This window comes from Hypanus sabinus, chromosome 1 (assembly GCF_030144855.1).
Source record: "Hypanus sabinus isolate sHypSab1 chromosome 1, sHypSab1.hap1, whole genome shotgun sequence".
Taxonomy (NCBI): Eukaryota; Metazoa; Chordata; class Chondrichthyes; order Myliobatiformes; family Dasyatidae; genus Hypanus; species Hypanus sabinus.
Window position 1 is genome coordinate 47,340,803 of NC_082706.1, and position 23,222 is coordinate 47,364,024.

The following is a 23,222-nucleotide window of genomic DNA, read 5'->3' on the forward strand; positions in this document are numbered from 1 at the left end:
ATGCAAAGAAATTCACTTCATAAACTTTTTGATTTTTGATAATCTGTAATATGCCATTAGCAATACCTCGCTGTCTTGCACAGTTGTATCTCAAATTTTGCTGTTTGTAGCTCTGTGCATAGCCGATACTCAGTGCCTTCGCTTATTTTATCAACAAGACTCAAAGGAATTAATTTTAAAATACTGGTATCCAGGTTGAGGACAGTGGTGAGCACTTCTGGATCAGCAGGGATTATTCATCCACGACTTGTATGAGATTTTCCACATTTTCTATCAGTTTGGAAATGTTATAAGAAGCACGGAAGCCAATATCAAGGTCATTTTAGGTTTCTTGGCAAATGACTGGAGTGTGCAACGCTTTTCAAATGCTTCTTTCGTCTTACTGAGTATTATCATGTCGCCTTTTCTGCGTGCTTTTTGCGGAAGTTTTCATGCAAGCTTGATGGTGTCATGGCTTCATTGGACAGTACAGCATTACAAATAAGACTCTCGGGACATCACTGTCTCGACTGCAAAGGAGTAAAAACGTACTCCAGTTGTGTAACATTCTATTGGCGGACTTTCTGTAGTTTCCTTTCTTATCAGCATTGGAATTCAAGGCTTCACTGCCTTCAAACTTATAGAGACCGCGCCGTACGTATTTATCAATAATTAACGATTAACGGGGCTTAATTAAATTAAGAACTTTGCACAAATTGGGAATGACTATCGGATGTTGACCACGGCAGTGAGTTGTCACAGATGGAGTGATGGTAGCAGCACGCAAAGGAACGCCGAGGCGAAGATGAAGACGATCGCAACCGCGAAAATTACGTTGACAAAGATTCAGATTGGAATCTGAGTATTAGTCGTGATAGAGCGGCTGTTTCGGCAAGCTACCTTTGTACTAATCTCGTTAGCGCCATTGACCAATTAAGTAAGGCTTCGTAATTTCCAACGATGGTTCCTGACCGCACTGAGGTCACTTTGAGTAGTTCAAGCGGAATCCTCGGGGTCGGCCGGTTCACTCATTGGCTCTATTTCACCATTTGGTTCTCGCCCGTGCTGTATCGCTGCGCGACCATTTCCCCACACATCGGCAGAGAAGGTTGAGGGGGTTGACTTAACAAGTTTTAAATTGCATGAACTCTTTCGGTGCTGCGAGTCAAAGGGATCTGTTGGGCTCTCAGGCTGCTAATGTATACGTTCCCAATAATGTTTGTTTGGTTGGTAAAGTCGGATGAGATTGCCGAGTGTCAGGCAAGTTCTCGACGAGTGCTCACCGGCTGCAGAGATATATTTCTTCCTGTGTGCCTTATCCATTTTTTGGGAGGTGAATCTTCTGGAAGGAACTGTCTGCTAGGACTAGTTCCTCGTTAGGGTGCCGTTTACCACCCCGCGGCGATTTCCATTTTCCCTAACCCCCCTTTAGGACGTATAACAGCACCTCCCCGTCCCCGTTGGGAATCACTGCTTTAGAGGGTCATGCACTACAAGCGGGCAGAAGGGTCTCATTTAGATGGAAACTCTGGTTGCATGGATGACTTGGGCCAGTTTCTGTGCTGCGTAACCCCATGACTCGAAGTAAAACTAAAGGCGAGCTTTGATTCAAAACAGAAATTTGCCAGGAATTTCAGACTGCGTTTCCTTATACTTGTGTTCTTTGACCTTGCATTCTTTAAGCCTGGAGTGATTGCTCATACGCCAGTGCGTTTATAGCAGTGAAGCAACTAAATCTGAGTGACACAGATTTAAAATTGTCTGGCTTCACATCAGGCAGCACCATGACAGTGTCCTTGTGGCCGAGAAGACCTGGGTCAAGTCTAGGAACCGAAGGTGGACTCTGCGCGCTGGTCTTTCTTCTCCTCTTCCACAGTGAGTGAAGATTTCGTGCAGCCTCGGAAGGTTCGGCTTAGGCTGTGTGTTTGAAATGGATGGAAGTGATTTGTCATTTCTCACCAGAGTGAGAATGTTTGTTGCAGTTTGTCAGGAGAACGGGCGAGAGGGATTGTATAGCGAAAGAGTGGAATGGCGTTTCTCCCAAAACCCAGTTTCTTCCCACCTGACTACTCTCTCGCATGCGGAATCGAAATATTATTTTCTTTCTTGGAATCCTCTTCCACCTGTTCTTCTCCCACCGCCATTCCTCTGCCCTTTACTGTCACCCTTCCTCGACCCCAGCACTTTGCATTGTCCTGAGAAACACGGGAACGGCAGATGCTGTATTAGGGAGCAAAAGGGAGAGGAGAAAATTACCTGGAGGAAGAGGACGGTCGTCGCCTCATTTAAGGAGCAATGTTGTGGTATGTTCTAGCAAGAGGTAGGCGAGGAGGAGTTTATGAATGGACGGAGGTGGTAAAAACGGCAGAAGTTGGGAAGGGGATTTGAAGAGAGCAAAGATTTGTAATTGGTGGGATCAGTACCAGGTGAGGGAAGAAGGTGGGCAGACGGGTATAGTTGACAGGGGTGAGGGTACGTAAAGTATAAAATGGGAAAATGCGACCTGATGGGCGTGGAAAGAATCTATGTATCGATAAGCTGGAGGACTTTGGCAAGGCAAGTGTCAGTGACTGTGAGGACCGAAGTACAATAGATTTAAGGAGAGGTTAGTGGAGCATCAAGGAAAAAAAAGGGCAGGGAAGGACTGGAGCAGGGAAGTGAAAAGGAGAGGAATGCTACGGAGAAGTAGATATGGGAGGAGAGAGTGGACAAGAGGGGAAATGGGGAAAGCAGTTAAAGGCGAGAAGCTGTATGTGCCTAGATGGAAGTGGGATGCAAATAAAGTGATCGTGGATTACCTGAACGTGAATACTTTAATCACAGTGCTGCGTCCTGGAACCCCCACTCCAGCGGAAACGCGAGGGGCTGTTCCTCCAGTGTGTACTATAGGATGAACGAGTTGTTGTACAAGTGAGTTTAGAATGTCCATACTAGATGGAGCCAGGATGTTATGTTGTCTGGTCTGTTCATGGATTCTTTGTCATGGAGTAGACCACAGCAAGAGCACAATTAACCAGGTTGGGGAAAAATGTAGGGAAAGACGGAGGTGAATCTTTGTCTTCCATCTAGCGGCTCTTTTCATACGTCACTTTGAAGTTTACTGTCTCTGCCACTCCCCTCACTCCCATTCCCCAGGTGTTTTTGTCTGAAACTGATGAGCTGCAATGCCTGTCCGTGAATCTTCCCCTTTCACTTCGGTCTGGGGATCTAATTACCTCTTTCAGGTCAGGCACAGATTCACCTGTACCTCCTCCCCATATCTCTATCCTCAATTACCCCTTCGCCCGTTCAGCCCTCCCACCTACACCGCTCCTCAGCTCTTCTCCTTTCAATTCCCCGATTCCTATCCTTTGAACTTCCGTCACTACCCCAGACACCACACCTGAATCAACTCAAAATAACTCTTCTCCTCTGGCTTACATTCCAAACTCTCCTCCACCAAAGCTCAACCATCCCCTGGCTTCCTCCTCCATGCCGTGACCATCTAGCTTTCCACCTGACCTGCCTTTCTGTACACTCACCATTTTTCCATGTACCCCCCCACCATTTTTCCATGCAAAGAAATAGGATGATTGCAAATAATACAGTGCATAGCCCTTTAATCCGCGGAACCATCCTTGTGAATCTATTCTGAACTGTCTCCAATGCCAACATAACTTTTCTTAGATCTGGAGCCCAAAATGTACACAATACTCAAGGGGAGGCACCATCAGAGCTTATGAAGCCTTAGCATCGTATCCTTGCTCTTGTATTCTAGACCTTTTGAAATGAATGCCAGCATTTCTTTCGTCTTCCTCACCAACGGCTCAACTTGCAAGTTAGCCTTCAGGATCTTCTGCACAAGGACCCCGAATCCTTTGCATCTCAGATATCTGGATTTTCTTCCCGTTTAAAAAGAAGTCTGCACATTCTCTACCAAATATTGCCAATTTCTTGCCCATTCTCCTAATCTGTCATTCTACTGCCTACCTGTTTCCTCAACTCTACCTGCCCATTCACCAACCTTGGTATCATCTGCAAACTTTGGAACACATCTATCTATTCCATCATCTAATCATTGATATTCAGCATAAAAATAAGTGGTCCCAACACCGACCACTGTGAAACGCCACTGGCACTGGCAGCCTACCAGAAAAGTATCCTTGTATTCTCACTCCCTGCTTCTTACCAATCAGCCAATGCTCTTACCATGCCAATTCTTTTCCTGTAATACCGCGGGCTCCTAACTTGGTAAAGCCTTTTAATGTATGGCACCTTGTTAAAGGCCTTCTGAAAGTCCAAATATATAACATGCTCTGTATCCCCTTTATCTATCTTTCTTGTAAACTCCTAAAAATTTTCCTACAGGTTCATCAAATAAGATTTTCTCTGAAGGAAAGCATGCTGACTTTGTCCTATCTTAACCTCTGTCACCAAGTTACTCCATAACCTCACTATAATTGACTCCATGACTCCAACATTTACCCAACCAGTGAGGTCAGACCAACTGGTCTACAATTTCCTTTTGGCTGCCTTCCTCCTTTCATAAAAAGTGGAGTGACAGTTGCAAATTTCCAGCCATCTGGCACCATGTCACAGTCCAATGATTTTTGAAAGATCATTACTAATATCTCCACAATCTCTCCCGCTACCTCTTCCACAACCCTATAATGCAGTTCATCTGGTCCAGGTGACTTATGTACCCTTACGTTTTTCAGCTTTTATGAGCACCTTCACCCTACTAACAGTAACTGCTTTCACTTCTCTTTCCCCACACCCTTCAAAACCTGGCACACAGCTAGCGTCTTCCACAGTGAAGACTACCACAAAATACTAATTTAGATTAGCTGTCATCTCCCTTTTCCCTGTTATTATTTCTCCAGACTCATTTTCAAGCGGTTCTATAAGTATTCTCGTCTCTCTTTTATTTTTTTGCAAGCTTGAAAAAAGTTTTTACTATCCGCTTTGATATTGTTTGCTAGCCTGCTTTCATATTTCGTTTCTCCCCGCTAATGATTCTCTTTGTTGCTTTCTGTGGGTTTTATCAGCTTCCTAATCCTTTATATTCCCGCTAAATTTTGATTTGTTATATGTCCTCCGTTTTGCTTTTGCATAAGCTTTGACTTCCCTTCTCATCCACATACTATTCTGACATTTGAGTATGCCTTCGATTTTGGAATACATCTATCCTACATCTGCCTTTTTCTTCCCAGAACCTCACGTCATTGTTGCTCTACTGTCATCTCTGCCAGCATCGCCTTCCAATTTACTTTGGCCTACCCTCTTTCAGAGCACTATAATTTCTTTTACACCCTCTGAAATATTGCTGCATCAGACTTTACTTTGTCCCTATCAAATTTCATGTTGAACTCAACCAAATTCTGATCACTGCCTCCTAAGTGTTTTTATATCTTATACTCTCTAATCACCTCCGCTACGTGACTGTACTCCAAATGTAGCATAGCTGATCCTCTACTATGCTCAACGACAAACTGCTCTAAATCTCTACCTCCTAGGCATTCAACAAACTCAGTCTTAAGATCCATTATTAACCTAATTTTCCCAATCGATCTGCAAATTGAAATCTCCCAATTATATCAAAATATTGCGTTTTGTCATGCCTTTACTATTCCCCGATGTAATCTGTGGTCCACGTTCCACTACTGTTGGGAGGCCTGTATGTCACTTACATCAGTGTCTTTTTATCCTTCCTGTTTCTTAACCCAACCCACAAAGATCAAACAGCTGCCGATCCTATGTCACAACTTTCTACTGATTTTCTGCTATTCTTTAACAGCAGAGCCACGCCACCCAGTCTGCGTACCCTGCAATCCATGCGATGCCACGCGTAAGCTTGGTTATTCAACTTCCAACTACAACCACACTTCAGCCACGTTTCAGTGATACACACAACATCACACCTGACACTCCATGCATTGAGATATAATGCTTTGAGTGCTGTATTTTCTACGGGTTTTGATTTTGCATCCCTGACACACCTATACTCGTCCTGCCGAGTGGCTCGCGGGGCCTTGGTTGAAGGTGCGATGTGAAAGATTTGCAGGTGACCTGAAGGCAAGGATTTTCTTGGTCCGTATATTGAACGAGGTACCAGAGGTAGTGGCTGATGCAGGTACATGAACATGTACATGGATAGGAAAGTTTTAGAATAAAACACGCCATAAGCGGGCAGATTTGTCTGGCTTAAATGGGAATCTTGGTTGCATGGACGAAGGGACAATTTATGTGTTGCGTAACTCCGTGACTCTAGGTTATAACTGATTCAAACAGAAATACGCCAGCAACTTCAGTATGCGCTTTCTCATAGTTGTGTTCTTTGAGCCCGGGAACAGTGATTGATCATACGCCAGCAGGTTTACAGTGGCGAAAGAACTGAACTTGAGTGAAGCAGTTAATCTTGCCTAGAATCGGAAATTAACCAGCTTCACCCACGGACAACACCGTGACAATGTCCTTCTGGTCGAGATGACCTGGATCCAGTCTAACAACCGAAGAAGGACTGCGCGCGTTGGTCTTTCTTCTCCTCTTGCAAGTGAGTGAAGATTCCGTGCAGTCCACCAGCTCTGTTCTAGTGTCGGGGGTTTCAGGTTTAAACTGGGTGTACATGTGTATTGACTGGGTAGAAGTGATCTGTTACTTCTCCCCTCTGCAGTTTGTCAAGGGAGTGAGCAAGAGGGATTGTACATCGAGATGGTGGAAGTGGCGGTTCTCCCAGAAAGGATGAACAATTCCCTTAGCCTTCTATTGCAACCTTCCTTTCCAAAGCTACACCATCAATTATCGCTGACGCAAAACCCAACCTCTTCCCACTTGTTTCACTTTCTTGAAAATCAAATCAAAATATTATTTTCTTCTTGCAACCTCCATCGTGCTTATTTCATCTTCAGATCTTCCTCTTCCTTTACTGAATCCTGCTTTTCTTCACCCTCCATTCCCCTGCAATCCACTGTCATCTCTTTCCTACCGAACACTCTCCAATCTCCGGAGGCACATGCGAAACGTGGATGCTGGATTCAGAAGGAAAAGAGACAGAAGGAAAATAAGTGGAGGAAGAGGACAGTCGCCGCCTCAAGGCGGAGCAGCATTGTCTAGCAAGAGTTAGGCGAGGAGGAGTTTATGAATGGATGGAGCTCGGAGTGGACGAGAGGGAAGCGAAGGCGACAGGAGCTGGAGGGGGTCGTGCAAAGAGCAAAGATCTGCAGATGTTGGGATCAGAAACAGATGAGGGAAGAAACTGGGCAGTTGGGAACAATTGACGGGTTGGGGGTGAATGGGTATGTATACGACGGCTAGTTTTGATGATGAACAATTGCGACGAGGTGGGACAGGGGAAAGATCTCAGAGATTTTGGCAAGGCGCGTCTGTGACAGAGAGGGTGGGCGTAGAATAGTTTTGAAGAGAGGTCAGTGGAATGTCAGAGAATGTCGGGCTGAGAGGTATGCTTTGAGGACTGGAAGAGGGGATGGAGAGAGAGATTACTGAGGAGAAGTGGATGTGGGTTGGGAGAGTGAACAAAAGGGGAAATGAGGAGGGGAGTGTGGGGAGTTAAAGGCGAGAAGAGCGATTTGTGAATCTGTGCGGGCTGAAAGGAAAAAAGTCTTCATGGTTTCCCTGAACTCGGAACTCATTTACAGTGCTGGGTTGTAGACATTCCCACCCCAGGGGAAACGTGAGTGGTTATTCCTCCAGTGTGTGCAGCGTGTTATCCCTGTTGTGGATGTTGCCGAAGATGGACGGGTCGGTGTGGGGATGGTGAGGGGACTTTAAAATATCTATGAGGCATGGAGCTACGGTGTTCTGTTGTCTGATTTTTTTGCTTGCTTTCGCCGACGTGGAGAACACCACATCAAGAGCAGAGGTCGATTGTAGAGAAAAATGGTCGAATCTTTGTTTTCACAGTATGGGCTCTCTTCGTATGTCACTTCAGGTTTACTGTCCCCACCACTCCCTCTCCCATTCCCCAGGTTTTCGCCTGAAAACTGAAGAGCTGCAATTCCTTTCCCAGAAACTTTCCCTTTCACCTCTGCCTAGGGGCTTAATCACTTCTTCCAAGTCAGGCACAGATTCACCTGTACCTCCTCCCGAAACTTCTATCCTCATTCTCCCTACCCCTCCCATTCAACCCTTCCACGTCCACTGCTCCTCTGCACTTCCACTTTCATTTCCCCGCCTCCCATACACTGAACGTTCATCACTACCCCGGAACCTCCACCCACCTCAACTGAAAATGCCTCTTCTCCTCCGACTTACTTTTCTGACCCTCTTCTACCATAACTCATCCCTCCCCTGGCTTCCTTCTCCATTCCTTGGCCTTCCTAATTGTGTCATCAATTTCTCACATAACTCCATATTCTCCTCCGCTCTGGAATTCCTTTCCTTTTCCCCATTCACTTTTTTTTCAAGTTCTTCACCCACCCGCCCCCTCCCACCTCCGCCCAATGCCGTCCTTAAGGGATGTAACAAAGTAATAAAGTAAAACGACGTTGCAAACGTCAGCGGGGCGGCTTGCTGGGTAACTGGCAAAAAAATTCAGAGCATCTCCGCTGCTCTGTAGCAGAACACCAGAACACGTTCTGCTACCTTCTTTGTCAAGCTGTTTTGCCTCGTGATCTCCGTGTTGGATGCTATTGTACGAAGGAGGAAGAAATGCGTCGAAATAAAAACACAATGGCAATGAAGTACAATTAAAATATATGTCATTATTTGAAAACTTTAGAATCGGAATCAGAGTCAGGTTTGCCAAGCCTATCATCACAGTCTTACAGCATAGGAAACTTGTTTTTTTGCGGCAGCAGTACAGTGCAGAGTCTGAGAATTATTGTCAGTAACTCAACAGATAAATAGTACAAGATAATAATGAGCTCGTGTTTATGCGTTGATAGACCATTCAGAAATCTGATGACGCAGGGGACGAAGCTGTTCCTGCGTCATTGGGTACGGGTTTTCAGGCTCCTACACCTCCTGCCTAAGAAGGAGAGGAATGTCAGGGAGCGTGAGTGTCCTTAGTGATGGATGCTGCCCTCTGGAGGATCAGCTTCGTAAAGATGTCGTTCATAATATGAACGGTTATACCTATGATTGAACTGGCTAAGTTCTACAGTCCTCTGCGGCCTCTTGCGCGCCCGTGCGTTAATCAGGCAAATTACACAAATGCCAGCAACCTGCTCGGCTAGGCGCAGCCTGCTATCTGGTTACATAGTTAACGGCGTCACCCCGGTTACTCGGTCAACACAGTCACAGGTGGCTACAGTTTCTTTTGGATGTCTCTGGTTTCTTCGAATAGTTTTATGTTTCTTAAAGAATAAATGCTTTGCGCCATGGAAGAGCTGTCCACCGGGGAGAAAGTATACACAAACATATTCCATATAAATTACAGGTAGTGCCTCCCGTGTTTGGGCCCAGTCCCATTACATTCCAGTCCCATTACAGTCGGGGAAACCTGCGCAGTGAGCTCCAACCCGTCGGGTCGTCTTACGGAGTACTGAGGGGCAGGTGACAGATGCTTCGCGCACGAAGACAAGCGACGTAGTGTGGTGACGAAAGACATCTATAATCCTGGACCCCTTTCCTCGCTTAAGTGCCAGGGAGCAGGAGAAACGAGAATGCACGAAAGCCTATGAGTAAGTGAAAAAGAATTCGGGCCAGTCGGTCAATACCGGAAATCGAAACGAGTATGTCTATTGGAAGTTGGACTTCCAATGCGAATGGCCAAAGACTGGAGGCTTGAGGCCTGCTCTGCCCTGCTCTGTTTATGGGTGGTTGTTGTCTTGTGGCATGTGTGCCGAGTATGTTGTGCATGCAATGTTGGAACCAATTTGTGTGGCGACACTTGATGGCTGCTTCCAGCACATCCCTAAGTTGTGTTGGTCGCTAAGGCAAGCTGCATATTTTACTGTGTGTATCGATGTATATGTGATAGACAATGAATCTGAACCTGAAGCTGGTGTTGGGGGTCGCCGGTGGTCCAAGGAGATGTACTCGGAAAGCAAAAGACCTACGTCTGGTAGAGAATAGAAGCAGTAAATGCAGGGAACACAGTCTGACTGTAAGGGAACTGTTAGAAGAGATATGAATGGACACATCACTCACAGTAGGGGATGGTTGCCATTTGAAACTCACGAGGTAAATACTATCCCAGGAAATGATCCCCTGCAACCGGAAATTTGAAATCATTGAAAAATAACTGAGACCAGTTCCTCCAAGTATCCCGTCACTTCTTCATGTTTCCTACCGTAACAAGAGGGGCCAATCTGCTCATCAGTTCCAGATACATATATTGCCTTGCAGAGATTGAACTCTTCTTTCCCTTTCACGACCATATCTGTAACTGAGTTGTATCCCACAGGATCCCCTGACCACCCTCTTCATTGGCTACAACTCCACCAATCTTTGTACATCTACAAATGTGCTAACCTACCCACACATCACTGGAGAGATCGGAATGCATATGAAACCTTTACGGAGCTGGTGAATAGGCAAAGTGTGATTTGCCAATACCAGAGGACATCTATTTAAAGCGAGTAGAGGAGAGACTGGGAGAGATGTCAGAGATCAGGTTTTGCACGGGGGATCGTTACTGCCTGGTGTGCACTGTCGAATGAGATGGTAGTAGATAAACCTCGGCTTGCAAGCCTTACCCTTTTTCCTCCAATCATAACGATGGTCATTATGGCCAAACAGTTCAATTTTTGTTCTATCAGACCAAAGTACATTTCTCCAAAAAGTAAGATCTTAGTCCCCATGTGCAAAGTGCCCCATGTGCACTTGCAAACTGTAGTCGTGCTTTTGTATGGCGGTTTTGGAGCAGTGGCGTCTTCCTTACTGAGCATCCTTTCAGGTTATGTCGATATAGGACTCATTTACTGTGGATATACACACTTGTCTACTTGTTTCCTCCAGTCTCTTCACAAGGTCCTTTGCTGTTGTTCTAGGACTGATTTGCATATTTTGCACTAATGTGCGTTCATCTCTAGGAGAGAGAATGCAGTATAACGGCTGCGTGGTCCCATGGTCTTTATACTTGCGTACTATTATTTGTACAGATGAACGTGGTACCTTCAGGCGTTTGGAAATTGCTCCAAAAGATGAACCAGACGTGGAGGTCCACAATTTTTTTTTCTGAGTTCTTGGCTGATTTCCTTTGATTTTGTTTGTAAACTTCTGACCCACTGGCATTGTGATATAGTCAATTAAATGTGAACTAATCTGTTTGTAAACAGTTGTTGGAAAGATTACCCGTGATGCACAAAGTAGATGTCCTCATCGTCTTGCCAAAACTATAGTTTGCTAATATGTAATCTGTGGAATGGTTAAACAATGAATTGTAATGACTTCAACCTAAGTATATGTGAACTTCTGACTTCAGGGTTATATCGTGGAGTCGGCTTATATAGGTCGGTACAAGATTATGGTCCGCAAACTCTAACCTTTAAAAAAAAATTCAATGTTCTATGATCTATTGAATTCAGAGATCGGTAGAATTGAAGTTGAGGCCAAGGAAACTGTTCTGCCTCCAAGAGGCAGAGGAAGGAAATACTGAGAAGTGGTCAAGGGCGCATTAGGCTATGTTAGAAGATAAGGGGTAGTGCTAATGTAGTCAGGAAGCTGACATTTTGAAGGCATAGTATCGTTTCTGGTTAGTAATACACTCTCTGCCAACGCGAACCTCTGCAGTTTTGAGAAGTCTTTCACAAAGAAAAGTAGAGCCCTGGCGAGACTATCCTTGAAATGGTGTGGTAACGAGATAGTTTGGAACACTTGACTATCAGATTTGGGACGCTATGTGTAGTCAGTAAGAAGACATCTGGCGCAGCCTGCAGGTTTTCTGATCTTGTGACATGAAATGGGAAAGAATGCAAAGAGGAATCTTGATAATGTTGCCACGACATGAGAACTTGTGGAATAGGAAGAGAACGGACTGGCTAAATGTTCATGTTTTAGTGCTCTGGTGACTGACACTTGTATGTATACAGCTGTAATACTGATGAGGGGCAAGGATAGGGTGAATGGGAAAATGAGCAAGGAACGAGCGATTTTAGGTTGAAGGTGCGATGGGAAATTTTTATAGGGGACCTGAGGGATTTTCTTGGTCCGTACATCGATCGAGCTGCCAGAGGAGTGGTTGAAGCAGGTACGTTAACGATATTTCAAACAGGTACATGGATAGGGAAGGTTTAGAGGAAACGCGCCATAAGCGGGGAATTGCGCCTGGCTTTAATGAGAATCTTGGTTGCATGGCCAAAGGGGCAGTTTATGTGCGGCGTAACTTCATGACTCTCGATAAAACGGATTCAAACAGATATTCACCAGGAATTTCAGACAGTGGTTTCTCATAGTTGTGATCTTTGACCTTGCATTCAGTGAGCCTGGAAAGAGTTTACGATAAAATGGAAGATTTGATAATGAGTGATTCAGTGAAATAAATCTGTCGTTGGAAAAGTCCCCGCCTCACCCCCTGACAGCATTATGACAGCGTCCTTGTGGCCGAGAGGACCTGGATCCAGTCGAACAAGTGAAGAAGGACTGTGCGCTTACACAGTGCGTGAAGCTTCCGTGCAGCCGCACCAACTCTGTGCTCATGTTGGAAGGTTCAGGCGGAAGCTGGGTAGAGACGTGTGTGGACTGGGTGGAAGTGATTTATCACTTTTCCACACAGTGATAATGTTGGTTGCAGTTTGTCAGGAGAGCGGGCAAGGGGGGTTTTTACAGTCAGAGTGTGGAAGTGGATAATAGATAATAGTGCATGCAATACCTATACTACCAGTGGCCCTCCGAATCCCATGACTTGATATGTGGCTGACAGGTCTATCACTGGCTGCTAGGTTTGCCCCTTCTAAAGTGAAAGAATTCTCCTCTGCTTTTCATTACAGGCTTTCTTTCCAAAGCCACGCCATCAATTATGGCTGACCGGAAACCCAATCTCTTCCCACCCGTCTTTCTTTCTCGCACTCCATATCAAAATAGTCTTTTTTGCAGCCTCCACTATCCGTATTTCGCCCTACACTGAATCCTGCTCTCCACAACACTCCATTCCTCTGCATTTTAATCATCATCCGTATTCCACCTAACACACTCCAATTTCCGGAGAGACATGGGGACGGCAGATGCTAGATTCGGAAGCAAAAGAGAGAGAAGAAAAATAAATGGAGAAAGAAGACGGTCGTTGCCTCCAGGAGGAGCAGCATTGGGGTATGGTCTAGCAAGAGATAGGCGACGAGGGGTTTATGAACAGACGGAGTTGGGTGGGAAGCGGACGGTGGCAAAGGCGGCAGAAGTTGGGAGGTGGAAGTGAAGATACCGGAGATCTGCAGTAGTGGGATCAGAAGCAGATGAGCGAAGAAGCTAACCAGATGGGAAGAATCGACGGGAGTGTTGATGTTGTGCAGGGAAAAGTAAATATGATCGGGGATCAGATGGATTTTGGCAAATGGAGCGTCTGTGACAGGGAAGACGCGAGTATACCAGCTTTGAGGAGAGGTTAGTGGAGTGTCAGAGAATAACGGGGCACTGAAGGAAGTCTAAGGTTTGGAGGCGAGGATGGAGAAGGAGTAGGATGCCGAGAAGTAGATGTGCGGGGGAGAGCGGACAAGAGGTGAAGTGAGGAGAAGAGCGTGGGGAGTTAAAGGCAGGAATAATTAAGTCTGAATCTGAGCCTCACATGGACGCGGGCTCAAAGGAAAAGAGTGTTCGTTGAGTTACCTGAACGTGGAAACTTTATTCAGGTTGCTGACTTATCCTCATTTCCCCATTTGCCCGCTCAACCCTCCCACCTCCACTGCTCCTCAGCACTTCCCCTTTCACCCCCCCGCCTCCTATCTTCTGAACTTTCGTCACTACTCCGGACTACCCCATCTGTCTCAACTCAAAAGATCTCTTCCGAGTACCTTCGTGACCCTCCTCTACCAAAGCTTAACCCTCCCCTGGCTTCTTCCTCCATACGTTGAACTCCCAGCTCTCCACCTGTCCTTCTTAAATGTGTCCTCAACAGTCTCACTTCTCTTCCTTTCTCCACACTCACCTTTATTCCATGTACATCCGCCCCCTCCTCATTGTCGTCATTAAGGGATGTACAAAAGGAATAAAATAAAGAGACATTGCAAACGTCAGCGGGGCTGCCTAGGGGGTAACTTGTAAATCATTCAGAGCATCTCCACTGCTCGGTAACAGAACACGACAACACATTCTGCTACGTTCTCTGTCAAGCTGTTTTGCCTTGTGAACTGCAGTGTTAGATAAAGCTCAACATTTCGATAATGCTATTTTAGGAATGAGGAAGAATTGTAAACAAAATGGCAACGGAGTACAATTAAGATATGTACGTCATTAATTGAAAACTTTTAGTCGGGTTTGTCAAACTTATCATCACTGTTTCATATTATGTGAAATTTATGGTTTTGCGGCAGTAGTACAGTCAAAGACATAGAATTATTGTCAGTAACGCAATAGATAAATAGCACAAAATAATATCGAGCTAGTATTTATGCGTGCCCGGGATAGTGATTAGTCCTTATTAATAGATGCCGTCTTCTGGAGGATCGACCTCTTAAGATGTCCACGAAGATATTTAATGTTATACCGGCTATTGAACCGGCTAAGTTCTAAACCCCTCTGCAGTCTCTTGGGCTCCTGTGCGTTAATCAGGCTTTTTACACAAATGCCAGCACAGTGCTTGCTAGCTGCAGCCTGTTTCTTTTGGTATTTTTTACACAGTCAACCGAATCACTGATGGTTGCATCGTCACTTTTAGATGTCTGAGTTTTATTTCAATGGTTTTATCTTCCTTAAAATTTCTTTGCGCCATGGTAATGATCTCCCTGGGGGAGAAAAGTAAAAAGTTTATTTCATATGAGGTCCAGGAAGCCCCTCTGGATCCAGTCCTCATGCATACTGCGGGGAAGCCTGTGCAGGGAACTCGCGCCCCTCGATTAGACAGCTGGAGCACTGAGACGCAGTCGAAGACAAGCGGCGTGGCCGGCTGACGAAGAATATATGTAGTCCAGGACCCCGTTGTTCGCTCCAGGGCCAGCGAGCAGGAGGCATGAGAATTCACGAGGGCCTATCAGTAATCTAGCCCCGAGTTCGGGCTCTCGTCATCTGCCAGTTCGGTTGTCAATACCGAAGATCGAAGCCGGAATGTCTATTGGGAGTTGAACGTCGAAGCCAATGGCTGGAAGCTTGTCATGGGATGGGAGGACACTCTGTGAATGGGTGGGTGTTTTGTGGCATGTGTTCAGTGTTATTCTGCCGACTATGTTGTGCATGCAATGTTGCCACCAGAATCTGTGGCGACACTTCAGGGCTGCATCCAGGGAACCTTTCCCTCCTACCCTAAACCACTGACTCCGAGTTTTGGACTTCACCACATGGAGTGAAGAAAAGCCTTGTTACCGTCCACTTTTCTCTCACAGTTTCAAAATCATATAATTTAAAAAATCAGAGCCCTATGTTCCGAAGAAAAAAGACCTAGCCTATCCAACCTTCCTCTATAAATCTAGTATGTAAATTCTAACAACTTAGTCCTGAATGCTAAGAGGTGCTGCACTTTCATAATAAATGTAGGATGTTCGGAATGCATGCCAGGTCTCCAGAGGATGGATAAGGAGGATAAAAGAAGAATGCCCTTACACGTCCTCCCTCATCACCACTCAGGGCCCCAGACAGTCCTTGCAGGTGAGGCGACACTTCACCTGTGAGTTGGCTGGTGTGGTACACTGCGTTCGCTGCTCCCGGTGTGGCCTTTTATATATTGGTGAGACTCGACGCAGACTGGGAGACCGTTTCGCTGAATCCCTACGCTCTGTCCGCCAGAGAAAGCAGGATCTCCCAGTGCCCACACATTTTTATTCCACTTCCCATTCCCATTCTAAAATGTCTATCCATTGCCTCCTCTACTGTCAAGATGAAGCCATATTCAGATTGGAGGAACAACACCTTATATACCGGCTAGGTAGCCTCCAACCTGATGGCATGAACATTGAGTTCTCTAACTTCCGTTAATACCCCTCCTCCCCTTCTTACACTATCCCTGGTATATTTAGTTTTACTTCTCCTTCCTCTTTTTTTTTCTCTCTCTGCCCATCACTCTGCCTGTTCTCCATCTCCCTCTGGTGCTCCCCTCCCCCTTTCTTTCTCCCTAGGCCTCCCGTCCCATGATCCTTTCCCTTCTGCAGCCCTGTATCCCTTTTGCCAATCACCTTTCCGGCTCTCAGCTTCACCCCACCCTCTCTGGTATTCTTCTACCATTTCGCATTCCCACCCCCTCCTACTTTCAAATCTCTTACTATCTTTCCTTTCAGTTAGTTCTGACGAGGGGTCTCGGCCCGAAACGACGACAGTGCTTCTCCCTGTAGATGCTGCCTGGCCTGCTGTGTTCCACCAGCATTTTGTGTGTGTTGCTTGAAAGCAGGTGTAATCTTTATTTTCATGAGCTGAGGGATAGGGTACTGGAGGAAGGAGGATGTGATATTGCTTTATACCACACTGGCTGGCCCAAATCTGGAACCACGTGGAGAGCCTAAATATGATGTCCTGTATCCAGCCCTCACCTGGAACAGTACATGCAGCTCACATCTGTAATGTGTGCAGCCCACAACAGAGTCCTATGAGTAGTTCACATCTGGACCCCTGTGTACCGCACACATTTGTATTTCCGTGTACAGACTACTTCCGGAGTTTTGCGTGTATCACATGACTGGATTCCTGTGTACAATGGGCACCTGCAGTACTGTGTCCAGTTCTGTTCGCCTCACAATGGGGAGAAGGTGACTGTACTATAGAGGATATCGAGGAGATTCTTCAGGACGTTGCCCAGGATGTAGGATTTCATTTGTGGGGAGAAACGTGAATGGTTGAACATAATTTCCCTGGATAAGGGAGCAGTTTACAGAATATAAATAGAGCAAATACCACAACTTAATTTGATCGGGCATACTGTAGAGATAACGTAAGGAAAAATATTTGGAAGAAGGTATGAGAGGACTTCTTAAGCATTCGCTGGGTGGCTGGAATCTAGAATGCGATGGAAGACGCGGTAAACGTCTCTCAATGTTTAAGGAACATCTGCAGGACGGAATGAGACAGAATGGCTTTGTTGGCTTCTGCCAGATTTCGTCAAGTGCAGAGTCTGAAATCTGGGAATCCCAGGCACTACGCATGGTCCCAGATTGGATGACGAAGGTTTTTACTCAAAAATAGCCGTAAAACTATTCGGTTTGGGTTAATGTTCTCTGTATGCAAATTTAAAAACAATAGAACTGACCCATAATTAAATTCGAGAAGATAAAGTAAACTAGAGCAAATATTTGTATTTGATTCAGATTTGTATCAGATTCACCAGAATCTGGGAGTATGGACATGACAACATTGGTGTCCAGTGGAAATGTGGGAAAAGCCGCTCCCTCCCAGCTCTACGTCGCAAAATGTAGACGTGCGGAGTCAGTGGATTAATTGTATGGCTTGCCGTAGCCTGTGTGCAGCTGAGGTTTAGAATCTGGTGAAAGTTCAGCAGAATGGAATGGGATCAGCGACCAATGGGGCGATATCTTGCAGACAGCTGACAAACTATCAGATACTCATCTAAATATACGTCTTCTTTGAATTGCGATCCATTTCAATCTATATCTTCCATTTTAAGGACGTATCTTTTAGTCGAATAAACGATCCGTCACTTCTGCTGTCTCCTGAGTAATTCTGGGCGGGTGGGAGTGGAGAGTGGGTGGATTGCTAATGTCGGAGCACTAACCCATGACACGACAAAGTTTAAAGCGTCGAGTAAGTTTAAAATCCTCAGGAACGAGAGCAGGAAACAGAACTTCAGTGCCGACTGCCTACGATTGATCCGCCTCTTCTCGCTGATGTTACCGGTAGGAAGCTTCATGAGACTTGGGACCCATGCAGCCGCTTTCGGGAGCACCTGCTGTCCTGCAGACATCGGGCTACTGGACAGGTTCACTCGCCTCAACGCTGAACGCGCTCCGAAGATGTGGACTCACCACGGAGAGTAATCAGTTAATGTTTCCTGCATTTTTGTTCCCTTCTTTTATCTTACTATTTTCCCGAATTGAACAAGGCCTGTTAGCGCTCAATTGATTCTCTCGCTGTGTCCTGCAGCCGTCAGTTTCCTGAACCGGCTTCACTCACCTCAGAGGCTACCTGTTTCTGGCCGGGGTTTTCGGGGTCACCGCAGTTAATATTATTTGTTTACTTTTTATTGTTTGCATGATATATTCTTTCCCCCACCCCCGACATCAGGTGTTTGATGGTCTTGTTGCGTGCGTTTCTTGTCTTTAAACGGGTTCTGTTATTTTTCTTCGTTTTTGTGGCTGTCTGAAAGAAGACAAATCTTCTCTGTATGATCAATAGATACTTTGAGCAGAAATGCACTTTGAACTTTGACCGCTTTTTCCCCAGATGCGGACGCCGGGATCCAGATCAAGACGCAGCAGCGGGATTTCTTCGTTATCGAAGGCCGCAACTTCACCATCGCAGCTGAAATTAAGTTGGACCAGGGAGACACCATTGCCTCGGCTTTCTGGGTTAAACAGAATGGAGAGCGTCAGAGAATTGTCGATTGCTTGCCGGACCGGGTTGAAACAGCAAGCTACTCAACGTACACGGGTCGAGCACGGTGCGCAATGCAAGCAGACAAAATAGCGTTGACACTCTCAAAACTCACGCCAAAAGACAGCGGCGATTATGAGCTCAAGATAACTTTAAATTCCGGTGAAATCGGCACAGTGCAATTCACCGGGAAACTCTACGGTAAGTGATTAACACACGAGTCATGTTGAAGGTTTTTTTGTTCAAATCATATCCATTGCCATGGGCCTGCACATCGAGTAAATTAATGTCATGACCTCCTTTTCTGCATAAGCACAGTATTTTATAAACATAGCAAGCACCAGTTAACACACACACACACACACACACACACACACACACACACACACACACACACACACACACACACACACACACACACACACACACACACACACACACACACACACACTTACTTGGAGGAACTCAGCCTGTCAGAGAGCGTCGATGGAAGGGCATAATCAGCTCCGAGATCCTTCATCAGTACTGAAAGGAAGCGGCACAATAGGGACCTAACATAGACTTAAATTAACATTAATGTTATATAATTCGCACTTCTTAATAAACAAGAAACAGGACATTAGCGCAACCTGAGCGAAAGAAAGCAGACTGAGGGGACGACTGAAAGGTTCATGAAACGGGTGGCCATAGGGAGCCGTGGCAGTCGCAGAACAAAGGGAAGTACTGCACAGGACAGGCCATTTGGCTCTTGATTTCTCTGCTGACAACTATTCCAAATTAATCTAATCCTATCTGCTGACAGAAGATCGATATTTTGGTGTCCAATTCCACTTCATGTGTCTGTCTCAGCACCTTTGTCGTATTTCCGTTCACCACTACCGTTGGCAGCTGAATCCACTCACCCGCCACTCTGTGTGTAGAAGAAAACTTGCCTCACAGATATCCTTTAATTTCCCGTCCTTGCCCTTAAATGTATGGCCTCTATATTAAATAGTTTGAAAAATGCCTCTCATAATTTCATAAACTCCGGCAGAATTTCCCCAATTTCGATTCTCACTGCTTCAGGAAGAAAGATAGAAAAGGCAAACACTGCGCAGGTCAGGTAGCACCCGAGAAGAGAGAAACTAAATGAACAAAGATCTACAGTCTGTGACGAGCCTTGGGGACAGGGCTGGGTTTGTGGGGAGGGAGGGAGAGAGAGTGAGAGTGTGAGGGTGAGAGAGGGTGAGGGAGGGCGAGAAGGAGAGGGAGGGAGAGACGGGGAAAGAGAAGGAGAGGGAGAAAGAGGGATTCTGGGATATATATACATATACCGAAACATAGAAAACCGACAACGCAATAAAGGCCGTTCGGCCTACAATGCTGTCCCGAACATGTCCTTTCTATAGAACTACCTAGGCTTACCCGTAACACACTATTTCTGTAAGCTTCATGTACCCATCCAGGAATCTGTTATAAGGACCCATCTTTTCCGCCTCTACCACTGCCGCCGGCCGCCTACTCCACGCACGCACGACAGCGAGAGAGAGAGCGAGAGAGAGAGAGAGAGAGAGAGAGAGAGAGAGAGAGAGAGAGAGAGAGAGAGAGAGAGAGAGAGAGAGAGAGAGAGAGAGAGAGAGAGATTGTATTTTCCAGTTTTCCGTCAGCCGCCCATACTTTGACTTTAAATCAACATTGATAAAAATTTCTTGGTCCGAAACCTCGACACTTTATTTCCTTCCAGATGTCAGACCTGACGTGTTCGTTTGGCATTTTGCGGGCATTGCTTAGGATTTCCAGTATTTGCATGATCTCTTATGATTTCAATTTTAAATCTGCTATTTCTAGCACCTGTGCTTAACGTCACTATCGTACACCACTTGGAAAAGACCAAACTTACCTTGACATGTAAGGTCTCAGCAGGAACGGACCCGATATTTAACTGGACTGCAAGCAATGAGCCTGTAGCCCGCAGCAGCAAGTATGTGTTGTCAGCTGACCGCAGTGTCCTAACCATTCTTGAGTTCGAGTCTTCTGACCGCCGCGTATACACATGTATTGCTAACAACGATGCCAACGTGGAGAGGAAACTTTTCAATGTTTCCGGTGAGTAATACATGGGGGCCGATTCAGTGGAGACAAAACTGACCACAGACTTAGCGATCTGTGACAAGGTCATCTGCTGGAGGAACTCAGCAGTCAGGCAGCTGCAGAATAACGTATCGGGCCCATTCACAGGACTGAGGGTAGCGAGCAGAGACGGACTGTTAAAAGAGGCGAGCCTCCTCTGGCTGTGTATAGGTGGACTGGGATGAGAAGAGGATTGATTGGCGGATGGGGTCAGGACCAGGAAGCACGAGTACGTAAGGTGACATTTAGGTGGTAATTGTTGGAGCAAACACAGGGCCGCAGATTAAAACATCTGATCGGGTAGAAGGTGGCGATTGGGACCAGATGAAAGAAGGATGGCGGACAGTTTGGAACAGCTGGGTGAGAGGCAGCAAAAGGTACCGATTGGATAAAACGTTTAAATGATACGCAGATTGGACCAGGTGGGGAAGAGCAGTGTAAATGGTGTCTGTGGCTGCACAGGGAAGTGCGTTAAAATAAAATGCAAAAGGAACCTGAAACAACAGAATGAAAATAAAAACATAAAATGCAGAACAGTCCGACACAGCATGAGATCGAAATTCCACAATAATCTAACACCCTTTTAACCCACTCTACGATTAGTCTAACCTCCCCACCTACACAGCGCACGACGCTCAACTTATCGACCACCCATGTGCTTATCTAAATGACCCTAATGTACCAGCATCGACCACCATCGCCAACACCACTTTTCAGCCACCCCGTCACCTCTATGTAAAAAAAAAAATAACTCCGACATCTCCTCTAATCTTTCCCCCATTCTCTTTAAAATTACATCTTCTTGGAACAACTATTTCCGCCCCAGCAAACAGCCATAAATAGTCCGCTGCCTGTATGACTCTTATAATCTTACAGACATATATCGGGTTGCCTCTTGTCCTCCTTCGTGCCCCTAAGCAAATGTTCACTCAATCTTTCCTCATAAAATGAGTTATTTAATCCAGGCAGCATCCTGGAAAATCTCCTCTGCGCACTATCTAAAACCTTCGCATACTTTCTATACCAGAATTGTACACAATACTCCAAATGTGGTCTAACCAAAGTTTTATAAAAATGCAATCGTATGGCTCTTTAACTCTGCCCCAGAGTAATGTAGACAAGAACACTGTTCTTTACCACCCCATCCAGTTGCAAGATCTGTCTGTTCCTCCACATTGTTAAGAATCCTCCAATTGTCCCTGCCTTCACGATCGACTTTCCAAAACATGTGACTTCACACTCCATCTACACTTAGCAGTACAGTTTGCACCCTGTCTATGTTCCACTGTAAACTCCGGCAACCTTCTACACTATCCACAAATCCACATACCTTTGTGTCATATGCAAGTATACTAATTCATTCTTCCACTTCCATATCGAAATCATTCACTCTTTTTACCAACAACAGGCGTGCTATAAAACGAGAAATGCAGTGAGCAAGCAAATTCTGAATCTAGGCTGTCACCTTTTCCAAGGATCGCATGCCTAATGACTTCCTGGATGAATCTTCCAAGTGAATTGATTTGTTTTATATCCTGTTTGGGGAATGATCAGTCCCAAAGTTTATTTAAAGTTCCAACTGCTTGCTTCTTTACATCGACATATTCCAACACAATAGCCTGTTCTATTTTGAGCTGTGGTTCGCCAGGATCTCTTGAATAATGAAGCAATTGATCTAAGAACAGAAGCAAAATCTGTGGAAAAGAAACCAGACAACCCCACCCACCTTCCACTGAGGGACTCAGAAAGAGAAAAATAATATTATCAAGAGCTGGGCTGTGGGGAGGGCAGAGGCGGAACGACAGAGCGGTAGGATGGGTAGTGTTCAACAGGCACTGACATGGTCTTTGTGAAATGTGACAATAATGCAATGTTTTACAGACTGGGGAACTATGTATGGGCTTGGGATGACGTATATACTGGCCAGTGTTGTATAGACTGGATGATGATATACTGTACATATACTGGGTGATGATGTATCGACCGGGTAATGACATTGAGACTAAGTAATTTTGAAGAGACTTAGTGATGTATAGACCGGGTGAAGTATAGCCAGAGATGTTTTACAGACTATGTGATACTGTACAGATCGGGTGATGTTACTGCCAAGCTTCCCCTTTTTCTGTCTTTTACTGTTTCTGGTGTAGTAAATACCTGTTGAATGTTCTTCTTGCCGGATATTGGAGTCCTGGGGGTCTCCCGGGGAACTACATCTGCGTGAAGTGCACCCGGCTGCAGCTCGTTGAAGACTGTTAGGGATCTTGAGCAACAGCTAGATGACCTTCGGCTTGTATGGGAGAGAGAAGAGATAATTGATCAGTTACAGGGGAAGAGTCACCCCGAGGTTGCAGGAGTGAAGCAGCAGGGTGACTGTCAGGAGCAATGGTAAAATAGGCAGTTAGCGCAGGGCATCCATGTGATCATTCCCCTCAATAGCATACCATTTTACATACTGCTGTAGGGGATGACCCCCCTGGGGAATGACAGGGAGAACAGGTTACTGGCACTGAGCATGAGTCTGAGGCACAGAAGGGAAAGAATGAGAAGAGCGGAGCATAGTGATTAGGGACTGAATA

General features: G+C 45.7%; 1 protein-coding gene across 1 annotated transcript; it reads left to right on the forward strand.

Moving 5' to 3' along the window:
• Nucleotides 1-939: 939 nt before the first annotated feature.
• Nucleotides 940-18,746, forward strand: LOC132399454 (uncharacterized). Its single transcript, XM_059979856.1, has 3 exons — nt 940-1,087; nt 1,663-1,854; nt 18,388-18,746. Exons 1-3 carry the CDS (start codon nt 940-942, stop codon nt 18,744-18,746), a joined length of 699 nt encoding a protein of 232 aa, XP_059835839.1.
• Nucleotides 18,747-23,222: the final 4,476 nt, after the last annotated feature.